The sequence below is a fragment of the Tachyglossus aculeatus genome, chromosome 8 (assembly GCF_015852505.1).
Source record: "Tachyglossus aculeatus isolate mTacAcu1 chromosome 8, mTacAcu1.pri, whole genome shotgun sequence".
NCBI classification, from domain to species: domain Eukaryota; kingdom Metazoa; phylum Chordata; class Mammalia; order Monotremata; family Tachyglossidae; genus Tachyglossus; species Tachyglossus aculeatus.
In genome coordinates, this window is record NC_052073.1 from 2525738 (window position 1) to 2544097 (window position 18360).

An 18360-nucleotide genomic window follows, 5' to 3' on the forward strand; every position below is an offset into this window, starting at 1 on the left:
AATCCCGGCTCTGCCAATTGTCAGCTGTGTGACTTTGGGCAAGTCACTTAACTTTTCTGTGCCTCAGTGACCTCATCTGTAAAATGGGGATTAAGACTGTGAGCCCCCCGTGGGACAATCTGATCACCTTGTAACCTCCCCGGCACTTAGAACAGTGCTTTGCATGTAGTAAGCACTTAATAAATGCCATTATTATTATTATTATGAAGACTGTTAGCCCCCCCATGGAACAACCTGATCACCTTGTAACCTCCCCGGCGCTTAGAACAGTGCTTTGCATGTAGTAAGCGCTTAATAAAAGCTATTATTATTATTATTATTATTATTATTATTATGAAGACTGTGAGCATCCCCATGGGACAACCTGATCACCTTGTAACCTCCCCAGCGCTTAGAACAGTGCTTTGCATGTAGTAAGCGCTTAATAAATGCCATTATTATTATTATTATGAAGACTGTTAGCCCCACCGTGGGACAACCTGATCACCTTGTAACCTCCCCTGCGCTTAGAACAGTGCTTTGCATGTAGTAAGCACTTAATTAAATCCATTATTATTATTATTATTATTATTATGAAGACTGTGAGCCCCCCGTGGGACAACCTGATCACCTTGTAACCTCCCCAGCGCTTAGAACAGTGCTTTGCACGTAGTAAATGCTTAATAAATGCCATGATTATTATTATTATTATGAAGACTGTTAACCCCCCCGTGGGACAACCTGATCACCTTGTAACCTCCCCGGTGCTTAGAACAGTGCTTTGCACGTAGTGAGTGCTTAATAAATGCCATTATTATTATTACTATCTGTAAAATGGGGGTTAATCAATCAATTGTATTTATTGAGCACTTACTGGGTGCAGAGCACTGTACTAAGCACTTGGGAAGCCCCACGTTGGCAACACACGGAGACGGTCCCTACCCAACAGTGGGCTCACAGTCTAGAAGGGGTGAAGACCGCGAACCCCACGGGGGACATAGGCCGTGACCATCCCGATTAGAGTGTATCAATCAATCAATCAATCGTATTTATTGAGCGCTTACTGTGTGCAGAGCACTGCACTAAGCGCTTGGGAAGTCCAAGTTAGCAGCATATAGAGACAGTCCCTACCCAACAGCGGGCTCACAGTCTAAACAAGGTAGTGTATCTACCCTAGCGTGAAGTAGAGTGCCTGGCCCAGAGTAAGCGTTCAAAAAATAGCGTAGAAAGCCACCAAAAAAACCAGAATTTCCATTTAAATACCCCAGACTTGTCTCTTGTCTCTCTCCTCTATCTCGCCTCGTCTCTGTCTCTTCTCCGCAGCGCCCTGACCCCCGTCCGGGGTCTCTCGAACTGCTGTTGCCCTTCCTTTTTTTCCCCCCCCCTTTTTTTATATCTGAATGCTGTTTTCTTCTCTCTCCTAGTTCTGTGCTTTCCTCCCGTGAGGCATCGATTCTAGACTTTCTGTGCAGGTGAATTAACGTTGCCTCTCCTTCGGACGAACTCCAGGAGGTAGCCGAGACTCTCCTTCGAGTCCCCCCCCCGCCGTGGGACTCAGATAAAAACGTTCATTGATTCACTCAATCGTATTTATCGAGCGCTTACTGTGTGCAGAGCACTGGGTTAAGCGCTTGGGAAGTACAGGTTGGCAACAGATAGAGACGGTCCCTACCCAACGATTGCAAAGCACTCAATAAATACGATTGATTGATTGATTGATTGGGGCGAAGGGCCAGTCCGGAGGGGGACTCCCGCGGGCGAGCCCTGGGCCTCCTTTCTCTGGCACGGAGGGGCTCAATCAATCAATCGATCGTATTTATTGAGCGCTTACTGTGTGCAGAGCACTGGACTAAGCGCTTGGGAAGTACAAGTTGGCAACAGATAGAGACGGTCCCTACCCAACGATTGCAAAGCGCTCAATAAATACGATTGATTGATTGATTGATTGGGGCGAAGGGCCGGTCTTGGGGGGGGACTCCCGCGGGTGAGCCCTGGGCCTCCTTTCTCTGGCACGGAGGGGCTCAATCAATCAATCAGTCGTATTTATTGTGCGCTTACTGTGTGCAGAGCACTGGACTAAGCGCTTGGGAAGTACAAGTTGGCAACATAATGGGTCATTTGGGCTCGGCGGGTGTGGGCCTCCTTTCTTTCTGAGTGGGATGAGGTGACTTTGACTCCAAATCTGCCACTTTTGCCCTCCAAGTCTGCTCCATCGCCAAGTCCTGGTATCTCTCTTCACTCCGCCTCTCTCGCCTTCCTTATGTCCGGCAGAATGGCCGGCCATCTGGCCAGTGTAGCTAGTGGTCTGAGCTCCAGCGATGGGAAAATAGAAAGAGTCGGGACGGGGGCTCGGCCAGGAGCTGCCCCCTGATAGGAAAACCGGGCGGGTAAAGGATTGATTGGCAGAGTCGCGGGCGGTTGGGTGTGGAGGGGAGGGCGGAGGCGGCGTCCTGACCCGCGTCCCCCCCGTTCGCAGATCATCGGCAACCTCCTCTACTACCGCTACATGAACCCGGCCATCGTTGCCCCGGACGCCTTCGACATCATCGACCTCTCGGCGGGCGGGCAGCTCACCACGGACCAGCGCCGCAACCTCGGCTCCATCGCCAAAATGCTTCAGCACGCGGCCTCCAACAAGATGTTCCTGGGAGACAACGCTCACCTGAGCATCATCAACGAGTACCTCTCGCAGTCCTATCAGAAATTCAGGTAGGCGGGTGGGGAGAGGAGAGAGGGGGGACTCAGTCCTTCGGAGGCTGTGTGGGCTGGCTTCTCTTCTGGGTGGCGGGTGGGGGGAGAGGGAATGACAAGATCCTGCAAAGATAGGAGGGAAAGAGCGGGGGGTCGGCTTCCCCGGCCGACAGCGGCGTTGGGCTTGTGGCCAGGGGGGTTTGAAGTCCCGGAAGAGCCAGTCACGGTGGCCCCCCGAAGTGGACAATTAATACCGAGGGTGGCTAGGATGGCTTGAACTTCTAGGCGGTTCTTACCGTCAATCAGTCAATCGATGGTATTTATTTAGCCCTTTTTTTTTTGATGGCATTTATTAAGCGCTTACTCTGTGCAAAGCACTGTTCTAAGCGCTGGGGAAGTTACAAGGCGATCAGGTTGTCCCTCAGGGGGCTCACAGTCTTAATCCCCATTTTACAGATGAGGTAACTGAGGCACAGAGAAATGAAGTGACTTGCCCAAAGTCCCACAGCTGACAATTGGCAGAGCCGGGATTTGAACCCATGACCTCTGACTCCAAAGCCCGGGCTCTTTCCACTGAGCCACGCTGGCGGTGCACTGTACTAAGCATCTGGGAGGGTGCGATACAACAGAGGCGACAGACGTGTTCCCTGCCCACAGTGAGCTCACGGTCCAGAGCGGTGACTCAGGAACAGGCCCGTCTTTTCTCAAACCTTTCGGCTCAGGGCCCTCCTCCCCGTGGAGTGCGCCAAAGGAATCAATTGGTCCATGGTATTAAGCGCTTACTATGTGCAGAGCACTGTACTAAACATTTGGGAGAGTACAATGGAAAGAGCCTGGGCTTTGGAGTCAGAGGTCATGGGCTCAAATCCCGGCTCTGCCACTTGTCAGCCGTGTGACTTTGGGCAAATCACTTAACTTCTTTGTGCCTCAGTTATCTCATCTGTAAAATGGGGATTAAGACTGTGAGTCCCACGGGGGACAACCTCATCACCTTGTAACCTCCCCCAGCGCTTAGAACAGTGCTTTGCACATAGTAAGCGCTTAACAAATGCCATTGTTATTATTATTATTACAGTGCAACATAGTAGGCATGTTCCATGTCCATAACGAGCTCACAGTCTAGGGGGGAGACGGACATGAATATAAATAATTGATAATATATACTTTATAGATACATACATAAATGTTGTGGGGTTGAAGGTGGGATGAATATCAGATGCCCAAAGGTGACTGATCCAAGTACATAGACGAGTCCAGCCAACTGCCCGTTTCCAAGGGCTCCGATTCCTCGGGGCTCTTGGCCGGGATAGGGTCGGGAGGAGGGGGTCGCCCCCACGCTCTCTGCTCCCGTGTTTATACCATTTTGGTGAGACGGCGGCGTGGGGTGTCCTCAGGCGCTTTTTTCAAGCGGCTTGTGAAGTCCCGGAACTGCAGGATAAGTTCAACGTGGACGAGTACTCCGACTTGGTGACGCTCACGAAACCCATCATCTACATTTCCATCGGCGAAATCATCAACACACACACTGTGAGTGCCCGGCCCAACCCAGCCTGCCACGTTGGCTCGGTCCCCTCTCCTCCCTCCCCGAGAATTCCCCGGCAGTCCCCCATCTCCGCGAGGAGCACCCGCTCCCTCCTCTCTCTCTCTCTCCTCCATCCCTCCCCTCCTCACCATCATCTCCCCAACTGCCCCTTTTCTCTTCTCCCCCATTTTCAGTCCCACTCTTCGTCGTTGCTGACCGAACTCAAGGTCCAAACGGCTTTTCCGTTCCCTCCTGTTTTTGCCCTCCGTGTGTGTGTGGGTGTGTATTTGTGCCAAGCACTGTACCTAACTCTGGGGTAGATGCCAACTAATCAGGTTGGACACAGTTTATGTCCCATGCGGGGCTCACAGTCTAATTCCCCATTTTACAGATGAGGTTACTGAGGCCCAGAGAAGTGAAGTGACTTACCTGAGGTCACACAGCAGACAAGTGGAGGAGCCAGAGTTAGAACCCAGATCCTTCTGACACCCAGGCTTGGGCTCTTTCCCCTAGGCCATGCTGCTTCTCCTTGCTTCTCCTCGCTTCTCCTCTACCTGTCCACCCGAACTTCTCTCCTCCTCCTCTCTCTCCTCCCCTCCTAACCTCAATTCCCCCACAACCCTGAGAGTCTCGTCATCGGCAGGTGGAGGAGAAATGAAGTGACACTGCCAGTGAGGCCTCTCCCAGTGTCCCGGGACTCTGGTCTCTGCTGTGCACACAGTAAGCGCTCAATAAATACGATTGAATGAATGAACGGATTGGTAGCAGAGCGCAGAAGCGGACACGTAGAGAGCATCAGGGTTAGGAATTGCCCTGTGAATCCATCAGTCACTGGTATTTATAGAGTGCTTACTGTGTGCAGAGCACTGTACTAAGCACTTGGGAGAGTCTTATACAACAGAATTGGTAGAGAAGATCCCTGCCCACAGTGAACTTACAGTCTAGTGGAACAGATCGTTGTATTGGCCTGTCTTTTTCAGGTTTCCCTCTCTTGACTTCTGCTGGCGCTACCTGCCTTGGGGCTGCATTTAGCGGTGTCCCTCCTGCCAGGGAGGGTCTGAGAGGCTCCCTCCCTCTCTAAGCTCGTTGTGGGCAGGGAATGTCACCGTTTATTGTTGTATTGTACTTTCCCAAGCACTTGGTACAGTGCTCTGCACACGGTAAGCGTTCCATAAATACAATTGAACGAATGACTGAACGAGAGCCGCTTTTCTGCTTCTGTCCTCCTCCCTCTTCTGTCTTCTTTCTTCTCTCCCTCCCTCCCTCGCCCCCAGGGGCTCGCCCACCCCCCCGCCCCAACCCACCCACCTCTCTGTCGGACGGACTGACGTGTTGATATTTGTCCCAGCTGCTGCTGGACCACCAGGACGCCATCGCTCCTGAGCATAACGATCCGATCCATGAGCTGTTGGACGACCTTGGCGAGGTGCCCACCATCGAGTCCCTGATAGGTGAGGGTCTGCCCGAGGGCAAGGGGAATGGGTAATAAGATGCTCAGTCTGCTACCTCTCCCTCCTAGACGGTGAGCCCCAGGTCGAGAAGGGACTTGGGCTCATTTTCTCCCCCCTCGTGCGTAGCAAAGTGCTTGGCGCTTAGAGCTTAATAAATATCTTCCGTATTATTATGATGATTAGGTGCCATCTACGTCCTGCTCAGTCTTCTAACCAATCAAGCAAGCGGTGGTACTTACTGAGTGCTGTCTGCACAGTACGGCACTAGGAGCCTGGAAGAGTGCGCTAGAATTGACAATAGACTTAATCCCTGCCCTCAAGGAGTCTTACAGTTTACACTCCGTGTGGAGGCAGGGGCAGAGAGGGTCAGCCCAAACCCCACCCCCAGTCGACTCTGACCACAGATCGGGTGGCATTAAAATCACCTTGGACTGCGGCGTTAAAATAACAAGTATTATTTTCCTTAATTAATTAAATGACAGTCATTTTTAAGCGCTTACCATGTCCCAAGCACTCCCCCAGACCTCTTCATCCATTTAATCGTATTTAGAGGGAAGCCTCTTCCCTCTGGCTTGCCCAAAGCTGGGTGGTCCATGCCACTTAGGTGCGGGGCACCAGTAGTGCCTTGTTTCATTCATTCAGTCGTATTTTAGACTGTGAGCCCACTGTTGGGTAGGGACTGTCTCTATATGTTGCCAATTTGTACTTCCCAAGCGCTTAGTACAGTGCTCTGCACATAGTAAGCGCTCAATAAATACGATTGATGATTTATTGAGCACTTACTGTGTGCAGAGCACTGGCTGTACTAAGCGCTTGGGAAGTACAAATACAGGTAATTACCACATCCAGGATGCTCTCTGAAAGCCCCTCTTCGCATGGACCTCAAGATCTGGGGTACCCAGACACCCTCAGCTCAAGCTGTTTTTCAAAAAAAAGATGCCCCCCAAATCGCGGGGTGACAGGCAACCCGTTAGTCGGGGAGCCCCGGGCGGTTTCATCACGTGGAGGTTGTGACAAAGCTGTTTGGGGCCACCGCTTCCTCTTCCTCCTCCGCCACTCCCCTCCCCGCTCCCGGCACAGGGGAAGGCTCCGGCTGCATCAACGACCCCAACAAGGAGATGCTGGCGAAAACCGAAGTGTCCCTCACCCTGACCAACAAGTTCGACGTGCCCGGGGGTGAAAATGCCGAAATGGACGCCAGGACCATCTTGTTGAAGTGAGTGAGGGGCAGGGGCCAATGCTGGCCGTTCCAGCGGTCTGGCTAGCAGTACTGATGTCTAGTAAGCTCCTACTGTGTGCAGAGCACTGTGCCAAGTGCCGGAAAGGAATGCAGAGAGGCAGCGTGGCTCAGTGGAAAGAGCCCGGGCTTTGGAGTCAGAGGTCATGGGTTCAAATCCCGGCTCCGCCAACTGTCAGCTGTGTGACTTTGGGCAAGGCACTTCACTTCTCTGGGCCTCATTTCCTCATCTGTAAAATGGGGATTAAGACTGTGAGCCCCACCGTGGGACAACCTGATCACTTTGGAACCTCCCCAGCACTTAGAACAGTGCTTTGCACATAGTAAGTGCTTAATAAATACTATTATTATTATTATTATTATTATTATTATTATTATTATTATTATTACAGGAGCAGCGTGACCTAATGGATAGAACACGGTCTTGGGAGTCGGAAGGACCTAGGTTCTTATCCTGGCCCCGCCACTTGTCTGCTGTGTCTCAGTTCATTCATTCATTCATTCATTCATTCATTCATTCATTCAATCGTATTTATTGAGCGCTTACTGTGTGCAGAGCACTGTACTAAGCGCTTGGGAAGTACAAGTTGGCAACATAGAGAGACAGTCCCTACCCAACAGTGGGCTCACAGTCTAGAAGGGGGAGACAGAGAACAAAACAAAACATAGAAACAAAATAAAATAGGTAGAATAAATATGTGCAAGTAAAATAAATAAATAAATAGGGTAATAAATACGTACAAACATATATACATATATACAGGTGCTGTGGGGAGGGGAAGGAGGTAAGGCGGGGGGGGGGATGGAGAGGGGGAGGATGAGTTACCTCATCTGTATAGCGGGGAGTACAGTTGTGAGCCCCATGTGGGACATGGACTGTATCCAACCTGATTAGCTTATATCTACCCTAACGCTTAGTACAGTTTCTGGCACGTAGTAAGCGCTTCACGAATACTATTCAAAAAGGGTGGTGGGGGCAGACCAGGGTAGCAACTGTTCTGCAGGTTTCCCTGAGAAGTCAGTCAGTCAGTCAACCAAGCAGTTGTTTTATCGGGCACAGCACCAGGAGGAATGGTAGGGAGGGGGCCCCAGAAATAATAATAATAATAATAATAATGATGGCATTTATTGATTGCTTACTATCAATCAATCAATCATATTTATTGAGCACTTACTGTGTGCAGAGCACTGTACTAAGCGCTTGGGAAGTACAAGTTGGCAGCATATAGAGACATTCCCTACCCAACAGTGGGTTCACAGTCTAGAAGGGCAAAGAACTGTGCAAAGCACTGTTCTAAGCGCTGGGGGGTTACAAGGTGATCAGGTTGTCCCACGGGGGGCTCACAGTCTTCATCCCCATTTTCCAGATGAGGTCACTGAGGCCCGGAGAAGTGAAGTGACTTGCCCAAAGTCACACAGCCGACAATTGGCGGAGCTGGGATTTGAACCCACGACCTCCTACTCCAAAGCCCGAGCTCTTTTCACTGAGCCACGCTGTCCCTGACTTCAAAGAAATTTCAGTCTAAGGGAAAGAGCCTGTATCGTTCATCCTTTCAAGGCCCTACTGAGAGCTCACCTCCTCCAGGAGGCCTTCCCAGACTGAGCCCCTTCCTTCCTCTCCCCCTCGTCCCCCTCTCCATCCCCCCATCTTACCTCCTTCCCTTCCCCACAGCACCTGTATAGATGTATATATGTTTGTACATATTTATTACTCTATTTATTCATTTTACTTGTACCTATCTATTCTATTTATTTTATTTTGTTAGTATATTTGGTTTTGTTCACTGTCTCCCCCTTTTAGACTGTGAGCCCACTGTTGGGTAGGGACTGTCTCTATATGTTGCCAACTTGTACTTCCCAAGCGCTTAGTCCAGTGCTCTGCACACAGTAAGTGCTCAATAAATGCGATCGATTGATTGATTGATTGATTGATCTAAGGGCCATGGGAGAGGGAGTGATCTCTGAAGTTTCCTTTTCCTTTATCCCTCCAGCACAAAGCGTTTAATTGTAGACATGATCCGGTTCCAGCCCGGGGAGACGCTGACGGAGATTTTGGAAACCCCAGCCACCAGCGAGCAGGTAGGGGGCCAGAGCTGCCCTCCCTTCTCGCTCCCTCTCCCCTCCTACCGCCCCCCGCACCTCCATCGGTTGATTGTGGGGAGAAGGTGGGGGCCACGGTTCGGGGCCACGTGGGTGGGAACTCCTGTCGGGGAGGGTACCCATCCCCGGGGTCACTGGGGCGGTATCATAGTCTAGAAGGGGGAGACAGACAACAAAACAAAACATGTGAACAGGTGTCAAGTCGTCAGAACAAATAGAAATGAAGCTAGATTCATTCATTCATTCATTGTCGTATTTATTGAGCGCTTACTGTGTGCAGAGCACTGTTCTAAGCGCTTGGGAAGTACAAGTTGGCAACATATAGAGACAGTCCCTACCCAACAGTGGGCTCACAGTCTAGAAGGGGGAGACAGAGAACAAAACCAAACATATTAACAAAATAAAATAAATATAATTAATATGTACAAATCAAATAGAGTAATAAATGCGTGCAAACATATATACAGGTGCTGTGGGGAGGGGAAGGAGGTAAGGTGGGGGGGATGGAGAGGGGGACGAGGGTGAGAGGAAGGAGGGGGCTCAGACTGGGAAGGCCTCCGGGAGGAGGTGAGCTCCCAGTAGGGCCTTGAAGGGAGTAGGGCCTTGAAGGGAATGATGCGCATCATTAACTAAATAAATAGAATAGTAAATATGTACAAGTAAAATAAATACAGTAATAAATTTGTACAAACATATATACAGGTGCTGTGGGGAGGGGAAGGAGGTAAGGTGGGGGGGATGGAGAGGGGGAGGAGGGGGAGAGGAAGGAGGGGGCTCAGTCTGGGAAGGCCTCCTGGAGGAGGTGAGCTCTCGGGAGTAGGGCCTTGAAGGGAATGATGCACATCATTAACTAAATAAATAGAATAGTAAATATGTGCAAGTAAAATAAATACAGTAATAAAGTTGTACAAACATATGTACAGGTGCTGTGGGGAGGGGAAGGAGGTAGGGCCGGTGGGGGGCGGATGGGGAGGAGGAGAGGAAGAAAAGGGGGCTCAGTCTGGGGCGGCCTCTTGGAGGAGGTGAGCTCTCAGTAGGGCTTTGAAGGGAGGAAGAGAGCGAGCTTGGCGGATGTGTGGAGGGATTGGGGGCATTCCGGGCCAGGGGGTGGATGTGGGCCGGGGGTCGACGGCTGGACAGGCGAGAACAAGGTACAGTGAGGAGCCCGTGGTTGGGTAGGGACCGTCTCTATATGTTGCCAACATGTACTTCCCAAGCGCTTCGTACAGTGCTCTGCACACAGTAAGCGCTCAATAAATACGATTGAATGAATGAATAGACAGGGCGGGCGCCAGCCCTCCTGGGAGGGCGTCAGTGCCTTCGTCCAGGCCCGGGAGGGGATGAGCCAGGGCGTGATGCAGGGGCGGGGTTTGCCTGGCCCCATGGGCCGGTGTCACGAGGGATGATGTGGGAGTGCTCGTCTTCCCGGGTAGACCGATTCCCAGGCCTCAGGGCAGCTTTCAGCCTGGCCAGGACTAGGACGGCTGGCGGGATTAGCCTGAGCATAACGGGAGGCGGGGATGGGCAGACCGCTCTCTGGAACGGCTGCTTCCGTTCCAAACCGAGTTGGTGGAAAATGGGGCACCAGCGTGGGCTCGCTGCCACGGGAGGAGAGCTCCCAAGGGGGGCCTGCCGCATCTGGCTGTAAGCCCCCTTCTAGACTGTGAGCCCGCTGTTGGGAAGGGACCGTCTCTATATGTTGCCAACATGTACTTCCCAAGCGCTTAGTACAGTGCCGTGCACACAGTAAGCGCTCAATAAATACTATGGAATGAATCTGGCCCTTCCCTGCCGGGGAGCCGGAAAGGCTTCTGGGAGAAAAGGCTCTGGAAGGAACAGGCCACGGTTTCCGATTCCCGATCCGCCACTGATCGTGAGGCTTTGAGCGAGTCCCTAGCCCTGGTGGTGCTGCCCTCAGTTATCCCCTCTGGGAAATGGGCAGGAGTCCAGAAGCCTCACCCTCACTGATCCCTGCCTCCTCGGGACAAAGCGCAAGAAGGGCTTAGAGCAACTGTGGGAGAAAGGGGGGGCCGGGGTGGGTCGGTCGGCAGCGGGTCCTGCCTTTCTCAATCAATCAATCAATCAATCGTATTTATTGAGCGCTTACCGTGTGCAGAGCACTGTACTAAGCGCTTGGGAAGTACAAGTTGGCAACATATAGAGACAGTCCCTACCCAACAGTGGGCTCACGGTCCAGAATGGGCTCGCCCACTCCTTCCCTCTGCCTTTCTCCCGCCGCCCACTCCCCACTCCTTCCCTCCTCATTCCCCGCCGCCCACAGGAATCAGAGCACCAGCGGGCCATGCAGAGACGCGCCATTCGCGATGCCAAAACCCCCGACAAGATGAAGAAGTCCAAGTCCGTCCATGAGGACAGCAGCCTGAGCCTCCAGGAGAAGAAGGAGAAGATCCACCTGGGCTTGAAGAAGCTGACGGAGCTGGGGAGCGTGAACCCCAAGAACAAATACCAGGAGCTGATCAACGACATCGCCAAGGTACCGCCCCGGGGGGCCGGAAGCTGCGATGGGGGTGGGCACGCCAGTGGCGGTTTCCTTCTTGGATTTGGGAGAGCTCATTGTGTCTGGCGGGGCAGCTGTATCCTACCAGGTGGAGGAGAAGAAATCCCTGAATATTCCTCTTTCTCACCCGGCTTTCAGTCGATCTCCTGGCCTTCCTCCCGCGTGGGAAGACTTGCCTTTGGCGGACGTGCGGAGGGAGGCCATTCCGGGCCAGGGGGAGGATGTGGGCCGGGGGTCGACGACGGGACAGGCGAGAATGAGGTACAGTGAGGAGCCCGTTGTTGGGTTGGGACCATCTCTATATCGATCAATCAATCAATCAGTCGTATTTATTAAGCGCTTACTGTGTGCAGAGCACTGTACTAGGCGCTTGGGAAGTCCAAGTTGGCAACATATAGAGACAGTCCCTACCCAACCGTGGGCTCACAGTCTAGAAGGGGGAGATGTTGCCAGCGTTTACTTCCCAAGCGCTTAGTCCAGTGCTCTGCACGCAGTAAGCGCTCAATAAATACGATTGACTGAATGAATGAATGGACAGGGTGATAAGGTTATCCCACGGGGGGCTCACAGTCTTAATCCCCATTTTAGAGATGAGGTAACTGAGCCAAAGAGAAGTTAAGTGACTTGTCCAAAGTCACCCAGCTGACAATTGCCGGAGCTGGGATTTGAACCCATGACCTCTGACTCCCAAGCCCGGGCTCTTCGGGTTCCCCTCTGACTCTGTGGGTTCACGCCTCTCCGGGCTCCACCTTTCATTCATTCATTCATTCATTCGTTCAATTCAATCGTATTTATTGAGCACTTACTTTGTGCAGAGCACTCTACTAAGCACTTGGGAAAGGACAATACAACAATAGCAGTGACCATTCCCTGCCCTCAACGAGCTCACAGTCGAGAGTGGGGACGTTCTTCTGTACGTTCAACCTGAAACAGGGGAGGGGAGGGGAGGCCCCGTGCGGGCAGGGTCTGCTCGCCCTCCCGGCTCTCCAAACCCTAGCCCGGGTGCCCCCTGTGCTGTCCTTCGGTGCCTTGCTCCTCGGTTTTCTCCCTCTCCCAACCGAGAGTGAGGGAAAAGTCAGTCCGGCCGGACGGGGAACTGGGAAACGCACCCCCAGCTCTCCCGACGTGATCCCAAGCTGCCTGCCATCCCCAGCTCGGCATTCCAGGCCCCGGGTCATCATCATCAATCGTATTTATTGAGCGCTTACTGTGTGCAGAGCACTGTACTAAGCACTTGGGTAGTACAAGTTGGCAACATATAGAGACAGTCCCTACCCAACAGTGGGCTCACAGTCTAAAAGGGGGAGACAGAGAACAAAACCAAACATACTAACAAAATAAAATAAATGGAATAGATATGTACAAGTAAAATAAATAAATGGAGTAATAAATATGTACAAACATATATACATATATACAGGTGCTGTGTGAAAGGGAAGGAGGTAAGATGGGGGGGATGGAGAGGGGGACGAGGGGGAGAGGAAGGAAGGGGCTCAGTCTGGGAAGGCCACCTGGAGGAGGTGAGCTCTCAGTAGGGCCTTGAAGGGAGGAAGAGAGCCAGCTTGGCGGATGGGCAGAGGGAGGGCATTCCGGGCCCGGGGTCGATGGCGAGACAGGCGAGAACGAGGCCTAACGGTGAGGAGATTAGCGGCAGAGGAGTGGAGGGTGCGGGCTGGGCTATAGAAGGAGAGAAGGGAGGTGAGGTAGGAGGGGGCGAGGGGATGGACAGCCTGGAAGCCCAGGGTGAGGAGTTTCTGCCTGATGTGCAGATTGATTGGTAGCCACTGGAGATTTCTGAGGAGGGGAGTAACATGCCCAGAGCGTTTCTGGACAAAGACAATCCGGGCAGCGGCATGAAGTATGGATTGAAGTGGGGAGAGACACGAGGATGGGAGATCAGAGAGAAGGCTGGTGCAGTAGTCCAGACGGGATAGGATGAGAGCTTGAACGAGCAGGGGAGCGGTTTGGATGGAGAGGAAAGGGAGGATCTTGGCAATGTTGCGGAGCTGAGACCGGCAGGTTTCGGTGACGGCTTGGATGTGAGGGGTGAACGAGAGAGCAGAGTCGAGGATGACACCAAGGTTGCGGGCTTGTGAGACGGGAAGGATGGTAGTGCCATCAACAGTTATGGGAAAGTCAGGGAGAGGGCAGGGTTTGGGAGGGAAGACAAGGAGTTCCCATCCCCCTGATCCCGCGGTGGCCCTAGGATATCCGGAACCAGCGGCGTTACCGGCAGAGGAGGAAGGCTGAACTGGTGAAGCTGCAGCAGACATTCAGTGCCCTAAACTCCAAGGCCACATTCTACGGGGAGCAGGTGGATTACTATAAAAGCTACATCAAAACCTGCCTGGACAACCTGGCCAGCAAGGGAAAGTGAGTGCCTCGGCCGGGGGCGGGGGTGAGCCTCAGGGAGGGCACCGGGGCCGAGTCAGGGTGGACGCTCGGGCAGGACGCCCCAGCCGCTGGGCAACTGGAAGAGTTTCAAGTCCGTCCCGACTCCGGTCCCTCGGAGGAGGGTTCCCTGCGTGAGGCTGGAAGCTGGCGGCCGCTGATAAGTGGCTGGGGTCGTGTGGTTTCCGCAGGGTCTCCAAAAAGCCCCGGGAGATGAAAGGGAAGAAGAGCAAGAAGATCTCCCTGAAGTATACGGCTGCGCGGCTGCACGAGAAGGGAGTCCTGCTGGAGATTGAGGACCTGCAGACCAATCAGTGAGTGGCCAGGGCATCTTTTGTTTCCAGCGGAACTTACTGGCCTAAAGTGTGTCAACTTGGTCACATTCTGTTCCTCCTGCCCTTCCCACTTAATAATAATAATGATGATGGCATTTATTAAGCACTTACTATGTGCCAAGCACTGTTCTAAGCGCTGGGGAGGTTACAAGGCGATCAGGTTGTCCCACCGGGGGCTCACAGTCTTCACCCCCTTTTTTCCAAATGAGGGAACTGAGGCCCAGAGAATGATGATGGCATTTATTAAGCACTTACTATGTGCCAAGCACTGTTCTAAGCGCTGGGGAGGTTACAAGGCGATCAGGTTGTCCCACCGGGGGCTCACAGTCTTCACTCCCTTTTTTCCAAATGAGGGAACTGAGGCCCAGAGAAGTGACTTGCCCAAAGTCATACAGCTGACAATTGGCAGAGCGGGATTTGAACCCATGACCTCCGACTCCAAAGCCCGAGCTATTTCCACTGAGCCACGCTGCTTCTCTAAGACTCGGGTGGGACAAGGATTGTGCCTGACCTGATTATTCTTGAATCTACCTTAGTGCCCAGTACAGTGCTTGTCACTGAATACCCTTTCTTAAAAAAAGCTTTTTTGTTTTTTGTTTTAAAAAGGTGATTTGGGGATCTCTAAAAATCACCCGCTTCTCCTAATTATTTTTTTAATGGTATTTCTTATGAGGTTGCTAAGCACTGTTTACTAATAATAATGGCATTTATTAAGTGCTTACTATGTGCAAAGCACTGTTCTAAGCCCTGGGGAGGTTACAAGGCGATCAGGTTGTCCCACCGGGGGCTCACAGTCTTCATCCCCATTTTTCCAGATGAGGTAACTGAGGCCCAGAGAAGTGAAGTGACTTTCCCAAAGTCACACAGCTGACAATTGGTGGAGCCGGGATTTGAACCCGTGACCTCCTACTCCAAAGCCCGGGCTATTTCCACTGAGCCACGCTGCTTCTCTAAGACTCAGGTGGGACAAGGATTGTGCCTGACCTGATTATTCTTGAAGCTACTTTAGTGCCCAGTACAGTGCTCGACACTGAATACCTTTTCTTAAAAAAAAAAACTTTTTTTTTTTTAAAAAAAGGTGATTTGGGGAGCTCTAAAAGTCACCTGCTTCTCCTAATTATTTTCTTAATGGTATTTCTTATGAGGTTGCTAAGCACTGTTTAATAATAATAATAGTAATAATAATAATGGCATTTATTAAGTGCTTACTATGTGCAAAGCACTGTTCTAAGCGCTGGGGAGGTTACAAGGTGATCAGGTTGTCCCACAGGGGGTTCACACTCTTCATCCCCATTTTACAGATGAGGGAGCTGAGACCCAGAGAAGTGAAGTGACTTGCCCAAAGTCACACAGCTGACAAGTGGCGGAGCCGGGATTTGAACCCATGACCTCTGACTCCAAAGCCCGGGCTTTTTCCACTAGAGCCACGCTGCTTCCTCATGTTTGAAGCTTTGGGGTAGCTGCAAGATAATCAGAAGATAATGAGAAGCAGCGTGGCTCAGTGGAAAGAGCCTGGGCTTGGGGGTCAGAGGTCATGGGTTCAAATCCCGGTTCCGGCAATTGTCAGCTGTGTGACTTTGGGCAAGTCACTTAACTTCTCTTTGCCTCAGTTACCTCATCTGTAAAATGGGGATGAAGACTGTGAGCCCCCCGGGAGACAACCTGATCACCTTGTAACCTCCCCAGCACTTAGAACGGTGTTTTGCACATAGTAAGCGCTTAATAAATGCCATCATTATTATTATTATTATAATCAGGTCGGATACGGTCCCTGTCCCACCTGGGGCTCACCGTCTTCATCCCCATTTTACAGATGAGGTCACTGAGGCCCAGTGAAGTGCCTTGCCCAGTTCCACAGGGCAGACAGTGACAGAACCGGGATTAGAACCCAGGTCCTTCTGACTCCCAGTCATGTTCTTTCCACTAGGCCGCACCGCTTCCTAATGCCTTGTTTTCCTGCCAGGTTTAAAAATGTCATCTTTGAAATCTCTCCGACCGAGGAAGTTGGAGACTTCGAGGTGAAAGCAAAATTCATGGGAGTCCAGATGGAAACATTCATGTTGCATTATCAGGTGAGTCCTTATTTCAATCAATCAATCGTATTTATTGAGCGCTTACTGTGTGCAGAGCACTGTACTAAGCGCTTGGGAAGTACAAGTTGGCAACTTGTACTTTCTTCCTTTCTTCCTTTCTCCCCCCCGGGCATATCCTCAAACCCTCCCCCATCTGACATACACCCAACCACGTGGGCAGCCGGGGCAGTCATGTTCGGATAAAACTTTCCAGGGAGAGGGAGGAAGTGGGGGTGACTTCCAGTCATCGATTCATTGATTCATCCATTAAATTGTACTTATCAAGTGCTTACTGTGTGCAGAGCCCTGTACTAAGCGCTTGGGAAAGTACAAAGAAGCAGCGTGGTTCAGTGGAAACAGCGCAGGCTTTGGAGTCAGAGGTCGCGGGTTCGAATCCCAGCTCCGCCGCATGCCTGCTGCGTGACCTCGGGCCAGTCACTTCACTTCTCTGAGCCTCGGTTCCCTCATCTGTAAAATGGGGATTAAGACTGTGAGCCCCGTGTGGGACAACCTGATCACCTTGTATCCCCCCAGCGCTTAGAACAGTGCTTTGCACGTAGTAAGCGCTTAATAAATGCCATTATTATTATTATTATTATTTGGAGTCAGAGGTCGCAGGTTCGAATCCCTGCTCCGCCACATGCCTGCTGCGTGACCTCGGGCCAGTCACTTCACTTCTCTGAGCCTCAGTTCCCTCATCTGTAAAATGGGGATTAAGACTGTGAGCCCCGTGTGGGACAACCTGATCACCTTGTATCCCCCCAGCGCTTAGAACAGTGCTTTGCACATAGTAAGCGCTTAACCAATGCCATCATTATTATTATTACAATGCAACAATAAAGAGTGACAGTCCCGGCCCACAGCGAGCTCACAGTCTTGACCAGTCCTTTCAGAATTCTTCAAGTGCCCTGTACTAAGCGCTTGGGAAAGTACAAGGCAATGATAAAGAGTGACAGTCCCGGCCCGCAACAAGCTCACAGTCTTGCCCAGTCCTTTCAAAATTCTTCAAGTGCCCTGTACTAAGCGCTTGGGAAAGTACAATGCAGCAATAAAGAGTGACAGTCCCTGCCCGCAACAAGCTCACAGTCTTGCCCAGTCCTTTCAAAATTCTTCAAGTGCCCAGTGTTTCCTCAACCATCCTGTGCCCTCTGGGCTTTTAACTGCCTTCCCTGGGCCTGTGAGGTGTGAGTTGGCAGAGGGGAGGGGACAGGTGGTCCTTGCACCTCGGCACGGTGATGGACCCCAGACCCTGAGGTGGCTTTAGCAAACGGCCGATTCAAAAAAAGGAAAGCAAACCAGTGTCTCCTTACTTTAAGCCCCTCCTGCCTTTCTTTAAAAAGCTCCAGAGTAGAATAATAATAACAATAATGATGGCATTTATTAAGCGCTTACTATGTGCAAACCACCCTTCTAAGTGCTGGGGGGGTTACAAGGTGATCAGGTTGTCCCACGGGGGGCTCACAGTCTTCATCCCCATTTTACAGATGAGGGAACTGAAGCACAGAGAAGTGAAGTGACTTGCCCAAAGTCACCCAGCTGACAAGTGGCGGAGCCGGGACTTGAACCCATGACCTCGGACTCCAAAGCCCGGGCTCTTTCCCACTGAGCCACGCTGCTTCTCTAACAGTAGAACTCCCGAAGCTAAATGTACTGCGAGCATAGCACTGCAACAAGCCGCTAGATTGTAAGCTTCGTGAGGGCAGCGACCCTGTCTTCTAGCAGTGAAAGCATTTATTAAGCGCTTACTATGTATCGAGTCCCAGAGGAGAATCCGGGGCGGGAGCGCAAACCCAATCACAGCCCCATTGTACAGGTGAGGAAAGTGAAGGCCAGAGAGCGACTTGCCCATGGTCCAGACACAGAGCTGGGACTAGGACCCCCAGTCTCCTGGTTCCCAGCCCCGCAGTGGGACTCCCGTCATCATCAATCGTATTTATTGAGCGCTTACTGTGTGCAGAGCACTGGACTAAGACTCTCTTCTCACTAAACCACCGGGTCTCTTTTTACGCATCCGTTTAAGTGCTCAGTCCCGGGCCCTGCTCCCAGCTGGTGCCCAGTCAGCCC

The 18360-nt window shown here is 51.7% G+C and overlaps 1 protein-coding gene across 1 annotated transcript in view; it reads left to right on the forward strand.

Moving 5' to 3' along the window:
* IQGAP1 (IQ motif containing GTPase activating protein 1) overlaps positions 1–18360 on the forward strand; it is a 143168-nt gene that overhangs the window by 119884 nt on the left and 4924 nt on the right. Inside the window, exons 29-37 of the mRNA XM_038749914.1 lie at positions 2456–2688; positions 4065–4197; positions 5541–5643; positions 6724–6859; positions 8872–8959; positions 11262–11474; positions 13705–13871; positions 14081–14203; positions 16188–16296. Coding sequence (XP_038605842.1) covers positions 2456–2688; positions 4065–4197; positions 5541–5643; positions 6724–6859; positions 8872–8959; positions 11262–11474; positions 13705–13871; positions 14081–14203; positions 16188–16296 — 1305 coding nt within the window. The remainder of the gene's footprint in view (positions 1–2455; positions 2689–4064; positions 4198–5540; positions 5644–6723; positions 6860–8871; positions 8960–11261; positions 11475–13704; positions 13872–14080; positions 14204–16187; positions 16297–18360) is intronic.